Raw genomic sequence first — 20,621 nt, 5'->3', positions numbered from 1 at the left:
TCAACGCGATCAGTCACTTGGTAAATATTCATAATTATTAGATGTGTTGAGTTCTGTGCTGGGTACACCAAACTCTTTTTAGGGAACCTCCCCACCCTCACTTCCCTGGTCACCCCATGGTGACCCAGAAGAGCAAATTACCTGAGTAGCACTATGTTTGTCCCAGCCACTGGTGCCCTGGGTACCCAAAAGAATTGTGGCCACGCAGGGAAGAGGCCAAAGTGGGGGGAGATGTCACCATGTGGACCCTGGGTCTCCTCAGAGGTCAGAGGCCAACCAGGACCCCATCAAGAAAAACTGGACATACTGCCAAGAGATATTTGCAAAAGGAAAAGTAATTCTTTATTACATGAACAGACACTGTACAAATGAGCTTGTTACACAATACAGCTGCATCTCCTTGCTCTAAAGAAGGTGGGGAGAGGCAGAGGGGGAATAGAGCGCATGCAAAGCCCTGAAATAAAAGACCGAGGGACCCTTTTCAGCTCTCTGAAGGCGGGGACTGGAGTTTGCATGTGCAGGCCCTCTGGCCAGTCCTCCACTTGGCCTGATGAGAGTGGGGAGTGGCGAGGGACGTTTCTCCTGCAATGGACACTTAGATTTCTCTCTTGCGGGAAGAAACCACCTTTCCATCCACTGACTCTTCTACGTTGATGTGGAAATTGCTGCTGCTACCACCACCTCCTGAAGAGGCTAGAGAGAGAAGGAGCAGGCTTTAGAGTGGGGGAACCTCCCCGCTCTGCCACGGTGGCCAGGACCTTGGCGGGGCTCTGGGAAAACTAGACAGGACCCCTGAGAATGGTCACTGGCCAATCCCTCAAGAGCTGCCAGAGATCCGGTGTTGAATTCCTCATCACAGAGATGGGCAGTGGCAATGGCAGGTATGCCCGGCAGGGAGCAACAATGTCAGGGTTTTTCAAGCTGCACATGAAGGGGGATGAATTGTGGGCATCTTAGCGGAAGTGTGTGAAGATGGGGCCTGGGGGAGAGACTTGCCCTGAATGAAGCCTACTCAACCTGGAAGTTTCTCAATAAATCACCAGCTGCAATCTCACCTGGGGCTGACAGAAAGTCCCACTGGGGAAGAGGCATCTAATGAATGGGAATGTTCCCACCTAATGGGATGTTTGGGCTCTTTCTCCTTCCTCCCTATTCCGAAGGGGGTGGTGGCTTCAACATCTCCCCTCCCCACCCCACACCAGAAGAGTAAAGCCTTCCTACCTTCCCTGATGCCAATGCCAGCCATCCTGAAAGAAAGAGGGAAGCTGATTTAAGCAAAGGGCACAAGCTCAAGTGTCCCTAAGGGAAGCTCATGTAGATAGCTATGCAGTGTTCTTCAGACCCTACGCCACCACCCACACACCTGACTCCTCCAGGGGTGGGACATCCTGCTAGCCCATCCAGGCCTGCTACCCCCAAGTAGACAGATTCTTTTTTTGTTTTGTTTTGTTTTTTGAGACGGAATCTCACTCTGTCGCCCAGGCTGGAGTGCAGTGGCACGATCTCGGCCCACTGAAACCTCCGCCTCCCGGGTTCAAGTGATTCTTGTGCCTCAGCCTCCCGAGTAGCTGGGATTACAGGCACCCGCCACCACGCCCAGCTAATTTTTGTATTTTTAGTAGAGACGGGGTTTCACCATATTGGCCATGCTGGTCTCGAACTCCTGACCTCAAGTGATCCACCCGCCTTGGACTCCCAAAGTGCTGGGATTACAGGCATGAGCCACCGAGCGTGGTCGAGATTCTGAACTGCAAGAATACCCATCTATTTCATGCAGAGAATGGAATGAGCACTAGATCTTAACTACCACTAGCCCAGCCTCTATCATTTACAGAAGAAACACGGATCCAGAGAGAGAAAGTGACCTGTCCCAGGTAACAGCCAAGGACCAGAGTGTGGAGTCCAGATCCTCCCTCCTTGCTCAGTTCTCTTTTCACAGTCCCTCAAGGCTGCTTAGGGACACCCTGCCATTCCCTCAGGATGACCCTGCACCCCAGCCACAAGCAGCCCTCATCACTCCTTCCCCTGTGCCCAGGCGCCTACTTGGCATCCTGGCCCTCGAGCAGGCTGCGGTAGGTGGCGATCTCCTGCTCCAGCCGTGTCTTTATGTCAAGCAGCATCTTGTACTCCTGGTTCTGAGCCTCCATCTCGCATCGGAGCTCACTCAGCTGGGCCTCCAGGCCACCGATGAGCCCCTGGATCTGCTGCAGCTGCGTGGCATAGCGGCACTCTGTCTCGGCCAGTGAGTTCTCCAGCCCAGCTTTCTGGGGGAGTGACAGATGCATAGACACATCAGGCTAGAAAGGAAGCCACTGAGGGCAAGCAGGGAGGGGGCACTGAATGGAGTTCAGGGAACCACCTCTTGAGGGGGCTTGAGAACTCCAAGGCTTAACTAGCCAGGAAGAGTGGGAGCTTCTACTACCCGAGAGGCTGGGATGGGGCGCCAGTGGCCGTACCATGCTGAGCTGGGACTGCAGCTCGATCTCCAGCTCCTGCATCGTGCGTCTCAGGTCTGTGATCTCCGTCTTGCTGGTCTGGATCATTTCTGTGTTGGAGGCCACCTCTTTGTTCAGCTCCTCAGTCTGTAGGTCATGCACAACAGAAGTGAGCCCCGGGGCCTCCTCGGAGACTCAGGGACCTGGGGCAGGCAGGGCAGGGCAGGAGATAAGGCCCACCTTGCTGAAGAACCAGGCCTCGACATCCCGGCGGTTCTTCTCCGCCATGGCCTCGTACTGCTCCCTCATCTCTGCCAGCACACGGGTCAGGTCCACACCCGGTGCTGCGTCCATCTCCACATTGACCTGGCCAGCCAGCTGGCTGCTGAACTCCTTCATCTCCTGCAGGATGGGAGGGACCCATTTAGAGACAGAGAGCAGAAGAGAGACCTGAGAGTGGCGTCACACATGCCAATCCTGGCTCTGCCCCTAACACACCCCAACCGCTGTTCCCCATTGCACATGAAGAGGTTTGGTCACATGGACCCCTCAGCTCTAAGGAGTTCTCTGCTGCTCTAGGTCCTACCAAGGGAGGACCCCGAGACTGTAGGGCCCTGATGTGAGCTCACAAAGCCAATCAGGAAGTCAGCCATTCATACGGGCCACCTGGCCTGGCTGTGGGCCTGGGCTACCAGAGGACACTGCCCCTTCCTCTCCATGAGGACAACTGGTTTTGTGGGGTAGGTGTGTTTCTGAACCACTAAGCCCCAGGCCAACTATGAGGAAGTACCAACAGCCCCACTCTGCCTCCCATTGACTTAATCTTGTGAAAATCTGGGAGGGCTTCCTGGAGCCGCTGTCTTTCCCTCTGGGCAATTTAAGTGAGTTTTGGGAAGAGGTTCCCCACCTCTCTCGGGTTCAGGGGTGATGGGGGCCAGCTCTCACCTCCTCGTGGTTCTTCTTCAGGTAGGCTAGCTCCTCATTCAGGCCCTCGATCTGCATCTCCAGGTCAGTCCTGGCCAGGGTCAGCTCATCCAGGACTCGGCGCAAGCCGTTGATGTCAGCCTCGACGCCCTGGCGCAGGGCCAGCTCATTCTCATACCTGAGGAGAGGGAGGCCAAAGAAGGAAGTGGGAGGGGTCTTGGCTGCCTGAGTCAGAGCCAGGAGAAGGCCAAGTAAAGTGGGCAATGCAGGAAGAGGAGAGAGACGGGGGAGCGCACTTGAGCCTGAAGTCGTCCGCAGCCAGCCTGGCATTGTCGATCTCCAGGATGACCCGGGAGTTGTCGATGGTGGTGGCCATGATCTGCAGGAGACAGAGTCAGTGTCTAGAGGACTCCTCTCTCTCCCCTGCTGCTCTCTGCTCTGCACCCAAGGCCAGCCCCTCACTGACAATCACCCCTCACTGACAATCGCCCCTCTGACACCACCAACAAAAATCTGTACAGCTTCTGGGGTGGGCAAAGTCCAGCCTCACTTTCAGTGTCCATTTCTTGTTTTGTCCCATCCAGCCTCCTTGAGACACCTGAGGAGCTGCCTTCCTTGTCTCCAGGGCACGAAAGACCAAGGAGGCAGTATTGCCTGTGGGAATTGGTTGCCCAGGAGAGTGGGGCAGTGGGGTGCAGTCAGCTCTGACAATAGCTCTCTCAGAGACACTCCACCAGCCCCCCTGTGGACAACTCATGGTCACTGCCTCCTGCATACCTTGGACACAGCCATGGATCTACAGAACATTCCAGCCAGTAGCAACCTGGAGGGCAGTTAAGAAGGCATTTTACGAATGAGGAACCCAGTCTTAGGGAGTAAAATGGTGAGTGAGTGGGTGGCAGAATGTGTAATGAGTTCCCAGGTCTCCTAAGATCCAACAGTACTTTTGGCACAAAAGACCTCTTTATAGGAAAAGACAAGAGGTTCTAGCATCTGGAACTCATGAGGCCACACTCCAATCCCATTCTTGCAAAAGAGGTAAAGGAATACTTTATGCAGAAGCCTGCAGGGTGCATGAGGTAGGGAGGGCGAGTTGCTCTTTTTTTTAATTATTTTTATTTAATTAGATACAGGTTCCACTCTGTCACCTAGGCCGGAGTGCAGTGGCACAGTCATAGCTCACTGCAGCCTCTAAATCCTGGACATGAACAATCCTATCACCTTGGCCCCCCAAAGCACTGGGATTACAGGTGTGAGCTACTGCCTCTGGCTCGTTATAATTGCCCCCACCTGTGCCCCTGTTGGTCCTAACCAGATTCCCAAGACCCCTCTCTCCCTCCCCCAGCACCACCAAGTTGAGAAGATGTGCGCTGGCCTCTGCACCTGGACAGCAGGTGCATTCCAAATTTGCTGAGATTACATACCAGACAGTCATTGCCTGGGCAGGAAAGGATTTCCTTGGGTCAGCAGTAACACTGACATTAGAGCTGTGTACAGGGTACCAGCCACCTGCTCCCCTCTCTTTGACATCCGAGGACTCACCTTGTCCCGGAGCTCTTCAATGGTCTTGAAGTATTGGCTGTAGTCGCATTCTGGGCTGGTTGGGGTCTGCTTCTGGTACCAGTCGTGGATCTTCACCTCCAGGTCAGCATTGGCCTCCTCCAGGGCACGTACCTTGTCCAGGTAGGAGGCCAGGCGGTCATTGAGGTTCTGCATGGTAATTTTCTCATTGCCAGAGAGGAGACCACCATTGCCACCACCAAAGCCACCACCAAAACCCCCACCAACGCCCCCTCCAAAGCCTCCACCGAAAACACTACCAGCCCCTCCACCAAAGCCACAGACCCTCATGCCACCCCCATATCCTCCTCCTGACCCTGAAGAGACAAACCTAGCAGAAGAAGCTGAGATACTTCGGCTTCCACCTCCCCCACAGAGACTCCCCCCACCAAAGCCACCTCCCCCAGCCAGGAGGGAACCCCCTCGGGTTGAGCCACCCCCAAAGGTGGAGGAAGAAGTTTGCAGAAATGTGGTGGTCATGGCCAGGTAGCTGGAGCCCGTGAGTTCTCAGCAAACCCAAGAGACACTGTCAGGAGGTACCAGGCCAGGCTGCACGCTGGGGCTCCTTATATACCCTTCAGAGGGTGTTGTGGGACCTCGTCTCCTCCCCCAAAGCAAAGCCAACTCCTTCTGCCTTCCTGACAAACACAGCTGCCTGCACACCTTGAGTGGCTCATGTGAAGTTTTTCTCTTCTATTTTTTTTTAATGCAACAAAAGAGATGATTCAGAATTAATAGTGTTTTTCCCCAGGGCACGGTTTTAACACTTGGATTACAGGTTCATCTCTCCATGCCAGAAGAGAGCAGCAGGGAGCGAACTCTCATCACAGCACAGCTACCAAGGCCTCTGCCTGTACTGAGAGCAGCTCAGGCCAACTGTGCCCTCAGCTGGACTTCACTTCCCCGAGCCCTGAGCCTCTCCCCAAGAGGACAGCTCCGTGTTCTCAGTTTGGGAGTCCACTTGCCGATCATTACGCTGTGTTATCCAACTCAAAACCCTATGAGTGAGTGAGTGAGTGAGTGAGTGAGTGAGTGAGTGAGTGAGTGAGAGACTGCAGGGCTCAGGGAGAGTGGAGGCCCTGGGGATGGGAATGCAGGGCCCCTGGGGGCAGGTGGAGGACAGGAGCCAGGGACCTTGAGTAGTGTTCCAGCTGAGGTGACCAGAGGAGCCAGCATCCATCCCTTACCTGGTGCTGCAGATGGACTCCCCTCCTCCCGCCTCTACTCCCCTCCTGCCATCCTCCAGCCTGTGTTCCTGGCACCCTCACAAAAGCCCAGCAGGCTCGGGACTGACAAGGGGATGACTGATGATCCCGACACCTGCCAACTGCACGGCGCTGAACCTTTGCTCGTTTCTGGGATGTGTTGGGGCAAACCTCCGCTGATAAGGCTGGGGCAAGTTCCAGGAAGCCCCTGCCTTCTCCAGGAGAGGCATGTCGCTGCTTAGCAGGGCCAGATTAGCCCCCATCTGTCCTGTCAAGTGCTGGCTGGGGAGGGGCCGCTGCAGAAGGCTCTATGTGCCTGAATGCTGTGGAAGGGAAGAGAAGGGAGACTGGCAGGCAGGCTGGAAGACACCGGAGATCTTGAAGACCAAGGCATCACTTCACACAGATGGGGAGTTGAACACTCAGGAGAGCCCTTTTCTCTGCCACCAGCTCAGGGACACCTTTCCAGGGACACCTGATACCTGTGGGCAGTGCCACTTGGAGGTGTGGCTCAGCCCTCTGGACCTGGCCCCAGGGCTTACAGAAACTCAGGAAGAGGATTCCTAGCCCAGGTTGCAGCATGGTGAAGTGGACAGGGCTCTGGAGTCCCTCAGGCCCGGGTTTAAATCCTGGCTTTATCAATTATCATGGTAAGACTGTGAGGCCTGGGTTCAAATCCTGACCCTACCAATTACCATGGTAAGACTGTGGACATTTACCTTTTTAAGTCTCTGTTTCCCTGTGGCAAGGGGTGCTCTCAACTCTCACTTCCAGGGAAGCCCTGTGGCCCAAGAGCCCCCATCCTGCCCCCTCCTGGATCCCCACCCAGGTGCCAGACATGCAGGGGCCAGGGTGCATGACCGGCACCTGGGCCTGAGTGCCCTCACCAGGAGGGGCTTTGTCGTTGGGCATCAGAACATGCCCTGTGAGCCTGAGCATGTTCTTAGGCTCAACGGCATCGATCTTCCATAGCCAGCTCCTATGGGGCAACGCAGGTTGTTCCTAGGTTCTTATTTTGCTATAATAGCATAATCCTTTACTTCTACCCTGCACTTTGTGATTTACAAAGCACTTTTGCATCCATCGCCTCCTCTCATCCTCACAACAGAGGGTGACCCCCACCCAAGATTCAGAAAGAATGCAATTGAAACTTGGAGAGGTGAAGCAACTTGTGCCAGGTGGCACCACTGGTAAGGGGCAAAGCCAGGACTCAAACAGGTCCTCACACCCTCAACCAAACAGGGCACAGGGAAAGAGTCCTTCCTGCAGACCCCAAATTCCTGCATCTGAGCTGGGCTGGCAAGGGGAACTGCCAGCCAGCAAGGCTGGGGGTGGGTTCCTTCTCATCCATCTTCGCAGTGAGCCTGGCCTCCAATGCTGGGCACAGACAGTGTGGTATTGTCTCATGGGTGGGAGGGTATTGTCTTTTCCTCCGAAAGAAAAATAATCAAACTCAGATCATCCAGAGCTCATTAAAAGCCTCTGCAGACATTGTGGCCCCAGCAATTAACTCAAGAACAATTACTGGCCTTTCACCCCAGGGTGAGGAAGGGCTGGACCCCAGCCAGATCCCCTTCTGCACCTGACACTCCTCCAGCAGCCCCTCGAGGTGGCTTTCTCTATACTCCCAGGCCCAGGCCAGGGACGGCAGCTGCCCCGCTCGCTGCCCCCCTCGCTGCCCCACGCACAAATCCCTGGTTTCAGTCCAAACCGCTACTGTGAGCTCCAGATCTGGGTGGGGCCCGGAGCCTCCTCATTAGCACCAGGTGGGATGGCCTTGCGAAGATAAAGCTCTGTCTGGCCCCAGCCCAGGCTGTAGCCCCGGGCCCCGCCCCAGGCAGACCTGCCCAGGATGCTGTGCCAGTTTCTGACCTTTGCCCACTGCAGCCAGATGGGGCCATCTGTGGAGCTGGCCTTTTCTCCTTAGAATGAGGCAGTGCAGCCCAGTGGAAAGAGACTCAGCCTCTCTGAGCCTGGTTCCTGATTTAAACTTAGGCCATTAACACAGACTCCCCTCAGGGCCATAGTGAGCATTTGAGGGCACAAGGAGAATGAAGTCTCCAACAACCTTAGAACCCTCCCACACCTCTCCTGTTCCCCAGGGAAATGCCAGGGACAGGGGGTGTGACCTGGAGCCCAGAGACTTACCTTTTTAAACCCCTCTTTTCCCATTTACCAGCTGTGCGGCTTTGGGTAATGCTGCCTCCTCTCTCTGAGCCTTAGTCTACCAATCAGGAAAATGGAAATAACTCCAGCTCAGCCTGACTCTCAATTGGAGCAAGATGACTCACAGGAAATGCTCAACAGACTGAAGTGGCCACGATGACCAGCAGGATGTGAAGGCACTCCCCTCAACTTCCCCACTCCCCTCTCTCTCCTATCCCAGGTCTCCAGGCTGAGACAGAAAAGTGTCCCCAGTCCAGCCCCACCCTGTACTGTGCACACACAAAGGCAGGCTTCATTCCTGACACTCAGGCCTGAGACCTGACAGTCACCTGCCCCACCTGTGTGGGCCCAGACCCCGCCCCGCAGCCACATTCCAGGGGCCCCTGAGGCAGAGGGAAGGTTTCAGCTGTGACAAGGGAGGCTTTCATGGGCAGGGACAAGCGCCTCTGGGCAGTCCCAGCTGGGGGTGCAGCCAGGCCTCTCCCGCCAGCTCCAAGGCTTCCTAAGAAGTTAAGTTGGGGGTGGTGGTTTGTGGGTGCTGGAGGCCAGAACAGGACAGCTAGGGAGGGGGCAGAAGGGGGTCCCAGTCCAGGCTACAGCAGCAGGGCTCTGGGGTTACATGTTCATAACCAACCTTGAAACAGCTCCTCCTTCGGGATTGCTATGGCCGTGATGGGGTCTCCAGCCTCCTTAGCAGGGTGCTGAGTACATTTGGCAGCATGCGGGCGTGGAACTAGTGTCCCTCACTTGCCCCCGTCACTCACAGGTTTGGGCCTGCAGCCCTCACCTCTCCACCAGCAAGAAGTGGGACTTCTTTTGGGGCCTCTTCCTTACCTTGAATTGGCCTCAGTTCTTGGCAGCTGAGATGTAAACCACAGGAGCAGGGCCATACCTACCCAAGGGCAGAGTTGTACCAGGAAGCTGGGACTTCATTCTTTTGCTGGCCCAGGGCAGGCCCCAGGCAAGCCAGGGTTGGGGGTCTCTGTGGGAGGTCTGGGTCACTGCTGGGTCCCATTCTGGGCTCTGGGCCCAGGTATGGGCTGGTGGGCATTAAAGGGCTTATGCAGGGCTGCCCCAAAAATGGGTGAATGTGTTAGTGCATGCACACACACAACACACACTGACAGGTACAGCCTCCCCAGACTTGCTCCAAGCGGGATGCCTGGCCCCAAACCCCCAGTTTCAGTGAGGTGGAGAAATGTGTCGGGAGGAACTGCCCCTAGGGATCCCTGGCCAGAGCCTTCATAGGGCACAAGACTGGAATGTCAGCAAGACCGGCACAAGTGGCGTCAACTCCAGAAGACCACCTGGCAGGGGCTGGCACCACGGGCTAAGAATCAGGCAACTTAGGTTCTAGTCCTGGCTCTACCATGTAGTTGCTGTGTGGCCTTGGACAAGTTACTGAACCTCTCTGAGCCTATTTCCTGATCTATAACATGCAGCTCATACTAACTACCTTTTAGGGCTGTTTTTAATTCAATGGCCCATAGTAGGTGTTCAATAAACATTAATTTCACACAGATACCTCAACGCCCTGGGGAGCAGAGTAGAAAGAAAACTAAATCTAGAAGCAAAAACAATTTCAAATCCCACCTTTGCCATGCATTAGAGCAGTTACATATAGAAAAAAACACTTCACCTCTCTGAGCCTTAGTTTACCTTTGTAAAATGGAAGCAACGCTTATTTCATGAGGTTATTTTAAGGAATGGGTTAAATAAATGAAGACTTCTGTAAACAGGAATTCCCATTACAGGCAAAGTATGTGAGTATCCTCCCCTCCCTTTCCTGGGACAGAGTGAACTTTGGTTCAAATAAAACCTAAACAGGGCCAAGGCAGGACCCATCTCTCCATGGGCTCAAATAACAAACCGAACGACCCATTCTCTCCATGGGCTGAAATAATAAACCAAACGTCCTTCCTCCCTTGGACCATAAATTTTTATTGGCAGGTCAGGAGAAGAGCCGGGGGTAAGGGTCCCTTCCTTCCCATCCCTCTACCCAGGAGACACCCTCCAAAGGACAGCAGAAGCCCCAGAGCCTGCTGCCTCAGAGGACCTTGGAGGCGGACAGATTGTTGTAGTGATCTTCCTGTCCCTCGAGCAGGCTGCGGTAGGTGGCAATCTCCTGCTCCAGCCGCGACTTGATGTCCATGAGCCGCTGGTACTCCTGATTCTGCCGCTCACTATCAGCTCGCACATCGCCCAGCTGGGCTTCAATACTGCTGATCAGCGCCTGGATATGCGCCAGCTGGGCTCCAAAGCGTGCCTCTGTTTCTGCCAGTGTGTCTTCCAAGGCAGCTTTCTGAGGATAGGGAGAGGGGGGTGTGACTCAGCAGAGCCTGGTTCCCAGAGAGGGCATGGGCACAGCCACCGGCCAGGCTGCCCTAGGCTGCAAGGGTATAAGTGTGAATTGCACAGGGAAGTGGCGGCAAGGGGGGGACACATACCATGCTCAGCTGTGACTGCAGCTCAATCTCAAGACCCTGAAGGGTGCGCCGCAGGTCAGTAACCTCGGACCTGCTCATCTGGAGCTGCTCCGTGTGGCCAGCGACCTCCCGGTTCAATTCTTCAGTCTGCAGAGAGAGGAAGAAGAGGGAATAAGCATTGAGTCAGACCTTCGCGTAGGGAACACCAAGCCCTCCCCTTCCTAACCCCCAAATGGTGCCTGCTTCCCTCTACGTACCCGGCTGGTGAACCAGGCTTCAGCATCCTTCCGGTTCTGCTCGGCCATGACCTCATATTGGCTTCGCATGTCACTCAGGATCTTGGCGAGATCGGTGCCCGGAGCCGAATCCACCTCCACACTGACCTGGCCTCCCACTTGGCCCCTCAGCGTACTGATTTCCTGAAAAGATACAGCAGAGATGGGCATGTCAGGGCCCAGACCCCACTGGGCCTGGCCCAGGTCACTTCCCCACCCTTCAGGCTAAAGGGGCTTAGTTTTCAGGTGCAGGCCTAGTAACTAGCACTGGGGGACAGACTGGGTCATCACTGATTCCTCTTGGAACCCTGGGATCCATGATCCCACACCCAGGGCCATGGTGAGGGTGCGCCAAGTGTTACCATGGTCAGAGAATACAGAATAAAAGAGTCTTCAGCCCTGGGAGGTTAGGGAAGGATGGAAGAAAGGCCCAGCTTGAAACCCACCTCCTCATGGTTCTTCTTCAGGTAGGCCAGCTCTTCCTTCAGGCCTTCGATCTGCATCTCCAGGTCGGTCCTGGCCAGGGTCAGCTCATCCAGCACCCTGCGCAGGCCGTTGATGTCGGCCTCCACGCTCATGCGCAGAGCCTGTTCCGTCTCAAACCTTTCAAAGGAAATAGTTGCAGCCAGGCAGAGCTTCCTCAGCATCTCTGAAGACTTCCCTACCTCCCCAGAGTTCAGGAGTCCATAGGGGGGTTAGCTTCAGGCCATCTAGGCTAGGTGAGGGCAGATTCCAAACCCCCCAACCCCTACCCCAGTCCTGGCTTCTGCAGCCCCCAGGGCAGAGACACTCACTTGGTTCGGAAGTCATCTGCAGCCAGACGGGCATTGTCGATCTGCAGGACAATCCTGGAGTTCTCAATGGTGGCACCAAGAATCTGGAAGGCAGAGGCAGAGGTTGGTACCAGTTCAACACACAGGCACTGCCCACTCACTTTCTTCCCAGAAGAGAGAGGGAAGCAAATGAATATAACCCGGCACCCTAGAGACCAAAGCCCTAGCCAACATCTGCCGCCCATTGGCCCGCTCTCTGGGAGGCCTTGGAAACAGTCCATGCCCAGAAGCTGGGGCAGGAAGAAAACTGGAGCCAGGGGGACTTGGGTGGGGGAGGGCAGGAAGGCAAGCCTGGGGAGGAAATCTCTGAGACCTGTGTGCAATGAAACTCTAAATGGCCTGAAGGGGGTCTATAAACCAGATGGGGGGTAGATTTTGTCTATACCTGCCCCCCCCCTCACTATGCGAAGCATATTTTGCCCCCAGGGAAGAGAATCCCATTGTTGAGTATCAATTATGTGCCAGGCACTTTGAATCTCATCTTTTATAGCTTCTGGAACCTCACTGCTAGGTCAGTGGGTACTCCTATCTTACAGAGGTGGAAACTAAAGTTTAGGATGATGCCTCATCCAAGTTCACCCCAACCTGAGGTCTTACTGACCTAAGGGGCGCATTCACAACAGCCAGCTTATCATTGAATAAGGTAATTGTGTTCTGTTTTTCAAAGAGCAGGTCATCACTCATTAGTCAAGGCACCAGGTGGTGATTGTATAGTTTTGTGTTTTGGGGGGGTTTTTTGGTTTTGTTTTTTGAGGCTTTTTTGAGACGGAGTCTCGCTCTGTCACCCAGGCTGGAGTGCAGCGTCGCGATCTCGGCTCACTGCAAGCTCCGCCTCCCGGGTTCACGCCATTCTCCTGCCTCAGCCTCCTGAGTAGCTGGGACTACAGGCGCCCTCCACCACGCCCAGCTAATTTTTTTTTTGTATTTTTAGTACAGACGGGGTTTCACCGTGTTAGCCAGGATGGTCTGGATCTCCTGACCTCGTGATCCGCCCGCCTCCGCCTCCCAAAGTGCTGGGATTACAGGCATGAGCCACCGCGCCCGGCCGATTGTGTAGTTTTTTAATGCAACAGAATAGGCTACAAAATATCAGAGGGGATTTCTCTTAGTATGGTGAGAATTGTTTCACCCATTTGTGTGTGTGCGTCTGCACGCACACACACACACAGAGGTGAGAAAAAGAATGCGTAAGGATGCGTAGTAAAATGTACTTATTGTCGCAATTTTTTTTTTTTTTGATACAGGGTCTCGCTGTGTTGCCCCAGGCTGGAGTGCAGTGGCACTGATCACGTACAGCTCGCTGCAAGGCACACGCCACCATGCCAAGCTAATTCCTTTTTTTTTTTTTTTTTTTTTTTTTTGAGACGGACTCTCGCTCTGTGGCCGAGACTGAAGTGCAATGGCGCAATCTCGGCTCACTGCAGCCTCCGCCTCTTGGGTTCCAGCAATTATCCTGCCTCAGCCTCCCAGGTAGCTGGGATTACAGGCATGCACCACCACGCCCAGCTAATTTTTGTATTTTTAGTAGAGACAGGATTTTACCATGTTTGCCAGGCTGATCTCGAACTCCTGGGGCTCAAGCAATCCTCCCACCTTGGCCACCCAAAGTGCTGGGGTTACAGGCGTAAGCCACAGTGCCCAGCCCCTATAGGTCACAATTTTACAAGTGTGTAAAGCACTGTTTTTGTTGGCTGTTGACATCTCTAGCGCTTCCTCCTGGTCTGTGGGTCTGGGTCTATGCCACGAGCACAGCACTGGAAAATATTTTGGGGATCTGTGTGTTGGGAGACCCAGCGTGTGCGGCTGTAAATGTTCCATGGCTTCTGATACATTTCTTTACGACTCGAAAAATTTCTCCTTCCCTCTGGGTGGAGACCAAGCCCTACCCCTCAGGCCCCTTAGGGTTCCCCTGTAAGAGCGTGTGACGCAGATCCGTTCTTTCCCCGACAAGGAGCTGCCACTGTACTGGGTCCTCCCCAGCAGAGGTTTACCAAGCCTCCCTCCTTTACCCCGCCCAGGGGCCACGACCGGCTCTCCCATTCTTCCTAAACGAATGGGCCCCAGGGCGGGAGAGTGGGAGGAGGCCAAAGCCTGAGAGGGATGAACACCAGATCCTTCCGGCCAGAGACACGGAATGCAGGAGGCCCCACGCTGCGGTGGCAGAGGGGGCAAGACTGGCCCCGGGTGGACCAGATCACCAAAGCCAAACTCTCGCATCTTCCTGCGGCAGCGCGGCCCCTGGCCTAGACCTCTGGGCACTCTACAGCCGGGTCCCATCTCCTCCCACTCTTCAGGCCTCGCTGACCCGCGCGTCCCTTCTTCGTCCCGGCGCTCCAACCTTGCCCCCGCCACCTCCAGAGGCCCCACCCACTTATCTGCCCTGCCCAGTTCTCCTCCCCTTTCCACCACCCCGGCCTCTGCATCCAGCCCCGAGGTCCTGCCCCGCACGTCTCCTGTCCCCCTTTACTCGGCCCCACCTGTGGACCTTCCCACGTCCTAACGGGCTCCTGCCCGCCGCCCCGCCTGGAACCTCGCCCGGCCCGCGGGGCTGGGTTTCCGCGGCAGGTGCACTGCACTTCCCGCGGCCGGGCCTCCGCCCACCTTGTCCCGCAGGTCCTGGATGGTCGTGTAGTAGTGGCTGTAGTCGCGGGAGGGCCCAGGCCCCTGCTTCTGGTACCAGTCGCGGATCTTCACCTCCAGCTCGCCGTTGGCCGCCTCCAGGGCGCGCACCTTGTCCAGGTAGGAGGCCAGGCGGTCGTTGAGGTTCTGCATGGTTAGCTTCTCGTTGCCTGCCAGCAGCCCGTCGGACGCGGTCAGGACGCCGCCGTAGCCGCCGCCGTAGCCCCCCGAGGAGGACGAGGACACAAAGCGGGCGGAGGACACGGACACGCCGCGGCCGCCGGAGCCCCCGTGAATGCTGGGCGCGCGAAAGGCGACCCCCGGCCCAAAACGCACGGAGCCGCCGCCCAGGCCTCCGAAGGACGACGTGGCCGACGACTGGCGATAGCTGTAGGAAGTCATGGCGAGGCGGAGCACGGACGGAGCAACCCTGGTCTCAGAAGCTGCGATTCGCGGGATGAGCGGCGAGGCCCTCACCTGGCGCCTTTTATGCCCGGGGCCGGTGGAGGGGGGAAGGGAGGAATGGTGTCAGGGGCGGATATCTGAGCCCTGAGGAATTTGCAGGCTCCTGAGAGCAAATATGGGCTCTCTCCCCATTGGTCAATTCCCTCTCCTCCCAGAGACCAGAGGCCCCTGCCCTCCAGAGGTGCCCCGCCCCGGTCCGCGCAGAAGTTCCCACCCGCACTCCCCCACTCTCGCTCTGCAGACCCTGTTCTGGCCTTTCCCCCGTCAGGGACGTACTTAGACACCCCTGTCCCTGGAAGCCACATTCTGAGCCTCACCCTTTAAGATCACCCAGAGTTTGACACCACTGGGAATTACAGTCCCTCTGGGGTCATATTCCTACACACCCCTGACCCAGTGATTTTGTTTTTGTTTTTTTGGAGACGAGTCTCTGTCGCCCAGGCTGGAGTGCAGTGGTGTGATCTCGGCCCACTGCAGCCTCCACCTCCCGAGTTCAAGCGATTCTCCTGCCTCAGCCTCCGGAGTAGCTGGGATTACAGGCACGCGCCACCACGCCCAGCTAATTTTTGTATTTTTAGTAGAGACAGGGTTTCACCATGTTGACCAGGCTGGTCTCAAACTCCTGACCTCAAGTGATCCACTCGCCTGGGCCGCCCAAACTGCTGGGATTACAGGCGTGAGCCCCTGCGCCCAGCCCCAGTGATTAACCATTCAGAACCCTGTTAAGAGCCCCTTGCTTGCGATCCTAACCAGCCCGCCCCCCATAAAGTGCATTCACAGATTCCTGCCCTCCACTGGAGATTACAGCCTCTCAGAACTTGCTTCTTGGGAACACCCATGCCCAACTGCCCTTTTGTCCCCTCTGACAAAGGCACCAGTTCCGGATGAGGGCACATCCGGGCATTTTGAGCTGCACGAACCCAGCCCTCTCAAGACAAAGCTGCCTCACCCTGCTGTCGCCATTCAGTGCCCCAGGTGACAACAGTCTCCTGAGAACAGCTGCAGGGAGTGGTTCTGGCAGCTGACACCTTTCCAACACTAAGCTCCAGCCTGATCCTCACTCTGGAACCCTCAAAGCCCACTCGTCCCTGGCCACCAGGATGATCCCCTCCCTTCCATCCCCCAAAGCATGCGTTCATTCAACCACACGAGTATTGGGCTGCTTTAATATTTCCAAGATGAGGAAGCAGAGCCTGGGAGAGGCCAGTAACTTGCCCATGAGGCATTTAGCATCTGCCACTGAAAGGCAAACATAGGATGAATCCCTGTCCTCCTTGTCAGAGGGCTGCTGAATGCATGTCCTCATCCTTGTATAAAGATGAGTGCTTGAATGAGCTGGGCAGAGCGACACAAAGTGCCCGGCACAAGGTAAGGGTTTTGACAATAGAGGCAGGGCCTTCCTCCCCACACAGCCCCACCCCTTGCTCTGTTCAACAATTCCACCCACCTTTTTGGATCTCTTTGGAGGGCCATGCCCCCTGCCAGGCACTGCAGGGTGCTGCAACAACCTCACCCCAGTTCCTGTCCCCAATGACCCCTGTCCCCAGAACTGTCCCCATGGTTCCTTCTTGTCCTTATGGCAAAGCATTCACCCAGGCTTGGAACAGAGGCCCTCCTGAGAAGGTGTTAAGGGAGACAGGCCAGTCCCTGCCCATCTCTGGGTCTCAGTTTTCCCTCATGAAAAGAGGGGTGGCCCAGCTCAGCCCTCTTCTCTGTGTATTATCACCTGGGTCACCTGTGACTGGTGGAGACTTGTCTCCAGCCTCGGAAACCTAAGTTCCCAGCAAACTACCTGTTAGCTGCCAACTCATCCTTGAACTGGGGCAGGAAACCCCATAAATACACACCCCTAACCCACCAGGAACTGCTCTGAGCCCTCAGGAAGGCCAGTCTGAGGCTGTTTAACTAGTGAATCAGTTGCAGAAAGACTGAAGATCTTTGGAGAGCCCAAGAGGGAGAAAGGCGAGTCCAAGACCAGCCATAAAAGCCAGCACCCTGTGACTGGTCGGCTCTGAGTCACTCCCTTATCGGGCCCTGATAAGGAGGCCTGCTCCTTGTTAGCGGGAAGGGAGATCGGCCAGATAGTTGCCATGCACACAAAGCCCCAATAGGCAGCTCTGTTTTTCTGGCCTGATAGGAGGGTCTGGGGAGGGACTTTGTATTAAAGGGCAAAGAATAGAATCAACAGTTCTATTCGTAAGATTAAGGTGTTCTGAGCTCCCTAACCTTCAGAGGCACTTGGAGTCCCAGCCCCCTACTCTAAGACCATAAACAGAAGGAGAGTTGACTATAGGGTAGCACAGTTTACAGCCTTTTCAGATCTCACTGGATCCTTACAGCAGCCCAGTGGAAAAGGTATTCTTATCTCCATTTTACAGATAAGGAAACAGAGGCTTGGTGAGAGGCAGTAATTTGCCAAAGGTCCACCGCTAGGAGTATCAGATTCTGGCCTCCAGCTTCTTGACCATCAGCCAAGAGTAACGGAGGCCCTGCTCTCCCTTCCAAGGAAGTCTCGGCCCCCAAAACAACTCCTTTGGGTGCCTTCCCTCAAAATCTTATCATGCCAGTGCCAAGGGCAGTCAACCCCAGACTGAACTGTTGGCTGGGCTAGGGAGAATACCTTGTTCCCTCTCTCTGGCCAGAAACAGTGCCTGGCCATGAGGTATGTGGCCTTTGGCACTTTCTGATTCATCAAGGACTCAGGAGAACAGTCTGTAGAGGCTGCCCTACCCAGAGATGGAACTGGAGGTCAAGTTGCTGCTCCCATTTAGGAAACAGTGCTCACAACCAGGAGGCTCCCATCAGCCTCTGGCTTCAGGAGGGCAGAACCTGGTCAGAGGAGCACCCATCCAATGTTCATGTCTCCAGTCTCAGGTCTGGGGTCTGCAGAAGAGGGGTACAGAGGGTCAGAAGTGATGGGTATGGAATGGTGAGCTCAAAGGAATCCCAGGGAGGATCCTGCCCAGCCTTCCCCAACTGGATTCTACAGAACCCCAGCACTATGAGATCCCTGTAGGAAAAGAGATCCCTGTCAAATAAGATCGGAAACTCTGCTCTCTCTGACTCTCTTTTGGAGTTTCACAAGGCACAGTACCAGAAGCCCTGGAAACCTCATTTCCTCATTTGTAAAACAGAGATGATGATGAGGAGGAGGAGAAGGAGGATACCTATTTCAGAGGGTTGCTTCAAGTGATAAATGTAATGGTGCTTGTAAAAGGTTTATCACAACACCTGGCAAATAGCACTCAAACAGCATTATTATTATTATTATATAATGTTATTTTTATATAGTATTTGTTACTATAATTTTGGCTACAAGTGTTATTATTTAACTTTCTTTAACCAGTATTTCCCAAGTGTACTGGACCATGGAATCTTTAAACATCTATTAATAACCCATGAATTACAGAAAAAGCCAGTCCAGCCCCAGGATGCTCAGAAAGGTAAAGTGACTTTCCTGGGGTCACATGATGATTCAACCAACTGAACTGAGGCAGATCTGGGATTCGTTTCTAAGTCCTAACACTGAGGCTGAGGCCCCCTCTGCATCTCCACTTGGACATACGCACGAAGCTTCTTATCCTTCAGCAGATGCAGGTGGTTCCCAGAGTGGAGAGGTTAAAGGTAGGGGGGTTTTCATCATCCCAGGAGAAATGGGATAGTCGTTGGAGACCACAGGAAAGAAGCTGGGGGTGAGACACCTAGTCCTTGGATAGAATGGAATGGTGTGATAATGACAACAAGAATAATGATGACCAAGGTGATAATAATACAGTAGATAATCATAGTTAACATCTACTGGGCCAGGCTCCATGCTAAACACTCTGCATATATTATCTCAATGAATCACGTTAATTAAGTGTTATTGTCCCCATTTTACAGTCAAGAAAATTGAGGCTCAAAACGGTTAATACCTTGTCCAAGGTCACACAAGTAAGTAGTGGACTGGGTATTTGGGCCAAAATCTTTCACTCCCTCAAGCCACAGTCCCAATTGCTAATGCTGCCCTCCTCTCATGGGAAAGGGATCAAGGTGCCTTCTTCTGCTGCCCTGGAGAAAGATCCACCAAGTTGGGGAAGGCATTGTATCATCTGCCAAGATCCCAACTTGCCCTGCCTGCTCTGATGCACAATTATTTGTTTGGTCAGTCAATGGGCCATTCAAGCAAGTTTCCTCCAAGTTGAGCCTAGCAGAGGAGACAGACTGGTGTCCATGAGCAAAGCAGAAGGCTCTGTTCATAATCTGAAGGAGAGGAAAGGTAAATGTGTGGAAAACTTCATGAGCTTGCATGTCCTGTCAATTAGTAGCTCCTTACCTGAACGGCCTCCCCTTCCCCAGGGACCACCAGCACAAGGAACTTCCTCACCCGCTCCTCCATTCATTCAGTGAACATGCATCAAGCGCAGCTTCTGTGCTATGCATGCTGCCAGGGGCTGGGGCACAGAAGTAAATACAAATATTTCCTGCCTCTAAGAGGCTGACAATCTGGTAGGGGGGTGTATAGAAGTGTATTAGCTTTGGTGAAATGTGGTAGGTTCAATAGCTACATCAATTTTGACTCCTTCCTAAAACCCTCCTATGATATGACAGTTAAGGAGTATTTTAAGAGAATGGAAGAAGAGGTGAGCACAGTGGCACACGCCTGTAATCCCAGCGCTTTGGAAGGCCGAGGCGGGCAGACTGCTTGAGCTCAGGAGTTTGAGACTGGCCTAGGGAACATGGCAAACTCCTGTCTCTACCAAAAATGCAAACAATTAGCTGGGCATGGTTGTGTGCACCTGTAGTACCAGCTACACAGGACGCTGGGGTGAGAGGATCACCTGAGCTTGGGAGGTGGAGGCTGTAGTGAGCCAAGATTGCGTCACTGCACTCCAGCCTGGGTGACAGAGTAAGACCCAGCTGGAAGGGAGGAATAAAGGAAGGAAGGAAGGAAGGAAGGAAGGAAGGAAGGAAGGAAGGAAGGAAGGAAGAAAGAAAGGGAGGGAGGGAGGGAGGGAGGGAGGAAGGGAGGGAGGGAGGAGGGGAGGGAAAGAAGAAGGGAAGGAGGAAAGGAAGGAGGGAGGGTCAAAGATGAGAAATGTCAACAAAAGCTTTAAAACTCAAAAATGGTAACACAGAAGATGAGAGAAAGCTGAGACCCAGGGTTTGGGGGATTAGGAAGGGGTCAACAGAGGAGAGAGCAGGAAGCCCATTAGAGGCAAGCACATTCTCAACATACTCTAAAGAAGCTCAAGAATTGGGGCACCACAGACATGGAGAGGAAAAGTGGAAGAGGGACCGTAAGCAGGGCTGGCTGGAAGTTTCTGTCAACAGTACCAGGCCCCCTCCCAGACCCCTACCCAACTAAGGCAGCCAGGGGACCACCTCTCCCCAGTGCAGGAGAAGACAGGAGATTTACTTTTCCTGGTTAGACTGGCCTGCTCACAACGTTTGATGATGTCAAGTGTAGGGAAGCTATGAGTAAATGCACCTCCTCAAACATTGGTGGGAGGTGGGTTGTAGTAACCACTTTGCAGAGCGATTTGACAATGTCATCATTTTTTTTTTTTAACATTCACGCACTTCATGAGCCATCAGTTCCACTCTTCGTGTTCATCCAAAAGAAACCCTGTCCCGTGTATTGAGGAAGTCATATAAAAGGATGCCCTATGCAGCATTGTTTGCTATAGTTCAAAGACACAAACAATCACTAATGGCGGGGAGGCGTTCAGTA

The 20,621-nt window shown here is 54.2% G+C and overlaps 2 protein-coding genes across 3 annotated transcripts; both read right to left on the bottom strand.

The window, feature by feature from the left end:
- Positions 1–315: 315 nt before the first annotated feature.
- KRT15 (keratin 15) lies at positions 316–5,523 on the bottom strand. 2 transcript variants are annotated; one of them, XM_004041679.5, is made up of 8 exons: positions 4,902–5,523; positions 3,656–3,738; positions 3,381–3,537; positions 2,676–2,837; positions 2,457–2,582; positions 2,044–2,264; positions 1,222–1,247; positions 316–693 (listed from the first exon to the last, which is right to left on the bottom strand). In XM_004041679.5, the coding sequence occupies exons 1-8, from the start codon at positions 5,397–5,399 to the stop codon at positions 596–598; spliced, it is 1,371 nt and encodes a 456-aa protein (XP_004041727.1). In that variant the 5' UTR covers positions 5,400–5,523; the 3' UTR covers positions 316–595. The 2 variants fall into 2 exon arrangements, with proteins under 2 accessions (XP_004041727.1, XP_055244127.1); XM_055388152.2 differs by lacking the exon at positions 4,902–5,523 and adding an exon at positions 4,137–4,167.
- A 4,688-nt stretch (positions 5,524–10,211) lies between these two features.
- Positions 10,212–15,159, bottom strand: KRT19 (keratin 19). The gene is made up of 6 exons (XM_004041678.3): positions 14,426–15,159; positions 11,786–11,868; positions 11,438–11,594; positions 10,974–11,135; positions 10,738–10,863; positions 10,212–10,592 (listed from the first exon to the last, which is right to left on the bottom strand). The coding sequence occupies exons 1-6, from the start codon at positions 14,843–14,845 to the stop codon at positions 10,338–10,340; spliced, it is 1,203 nt and encodes a 400-aa protein (XP_004041726.1). The 5' UTR covers positions 14,846–15,159; the 3' UTR covers positions 10,212–10,337.
- Positions 15,160–20,621: the final 5,462 nt, after the last annotated feature.

This window comes from Gorilla gorilla, chromosome 4, assembly GCF_029281585.2.
Source record: "Gorilla gorilla gorilla isolate KB3781 chromosome 4, NHGRI_mGorGor1-v2.1_pri, whole genome shotgun sequence".
Taxonomy (NCBI): domain Eukaryota; kingdom Metazoa; phylum Chordata; class Mammalia; order Primates; family Hominidae; genus Gorilla; species Gorilla gorilla.
The sequence above is the reverse complement of the archived record's forward strand: the minus strand, read 5'-3'. Positions and strand labels throughout refer to the sequence as shown.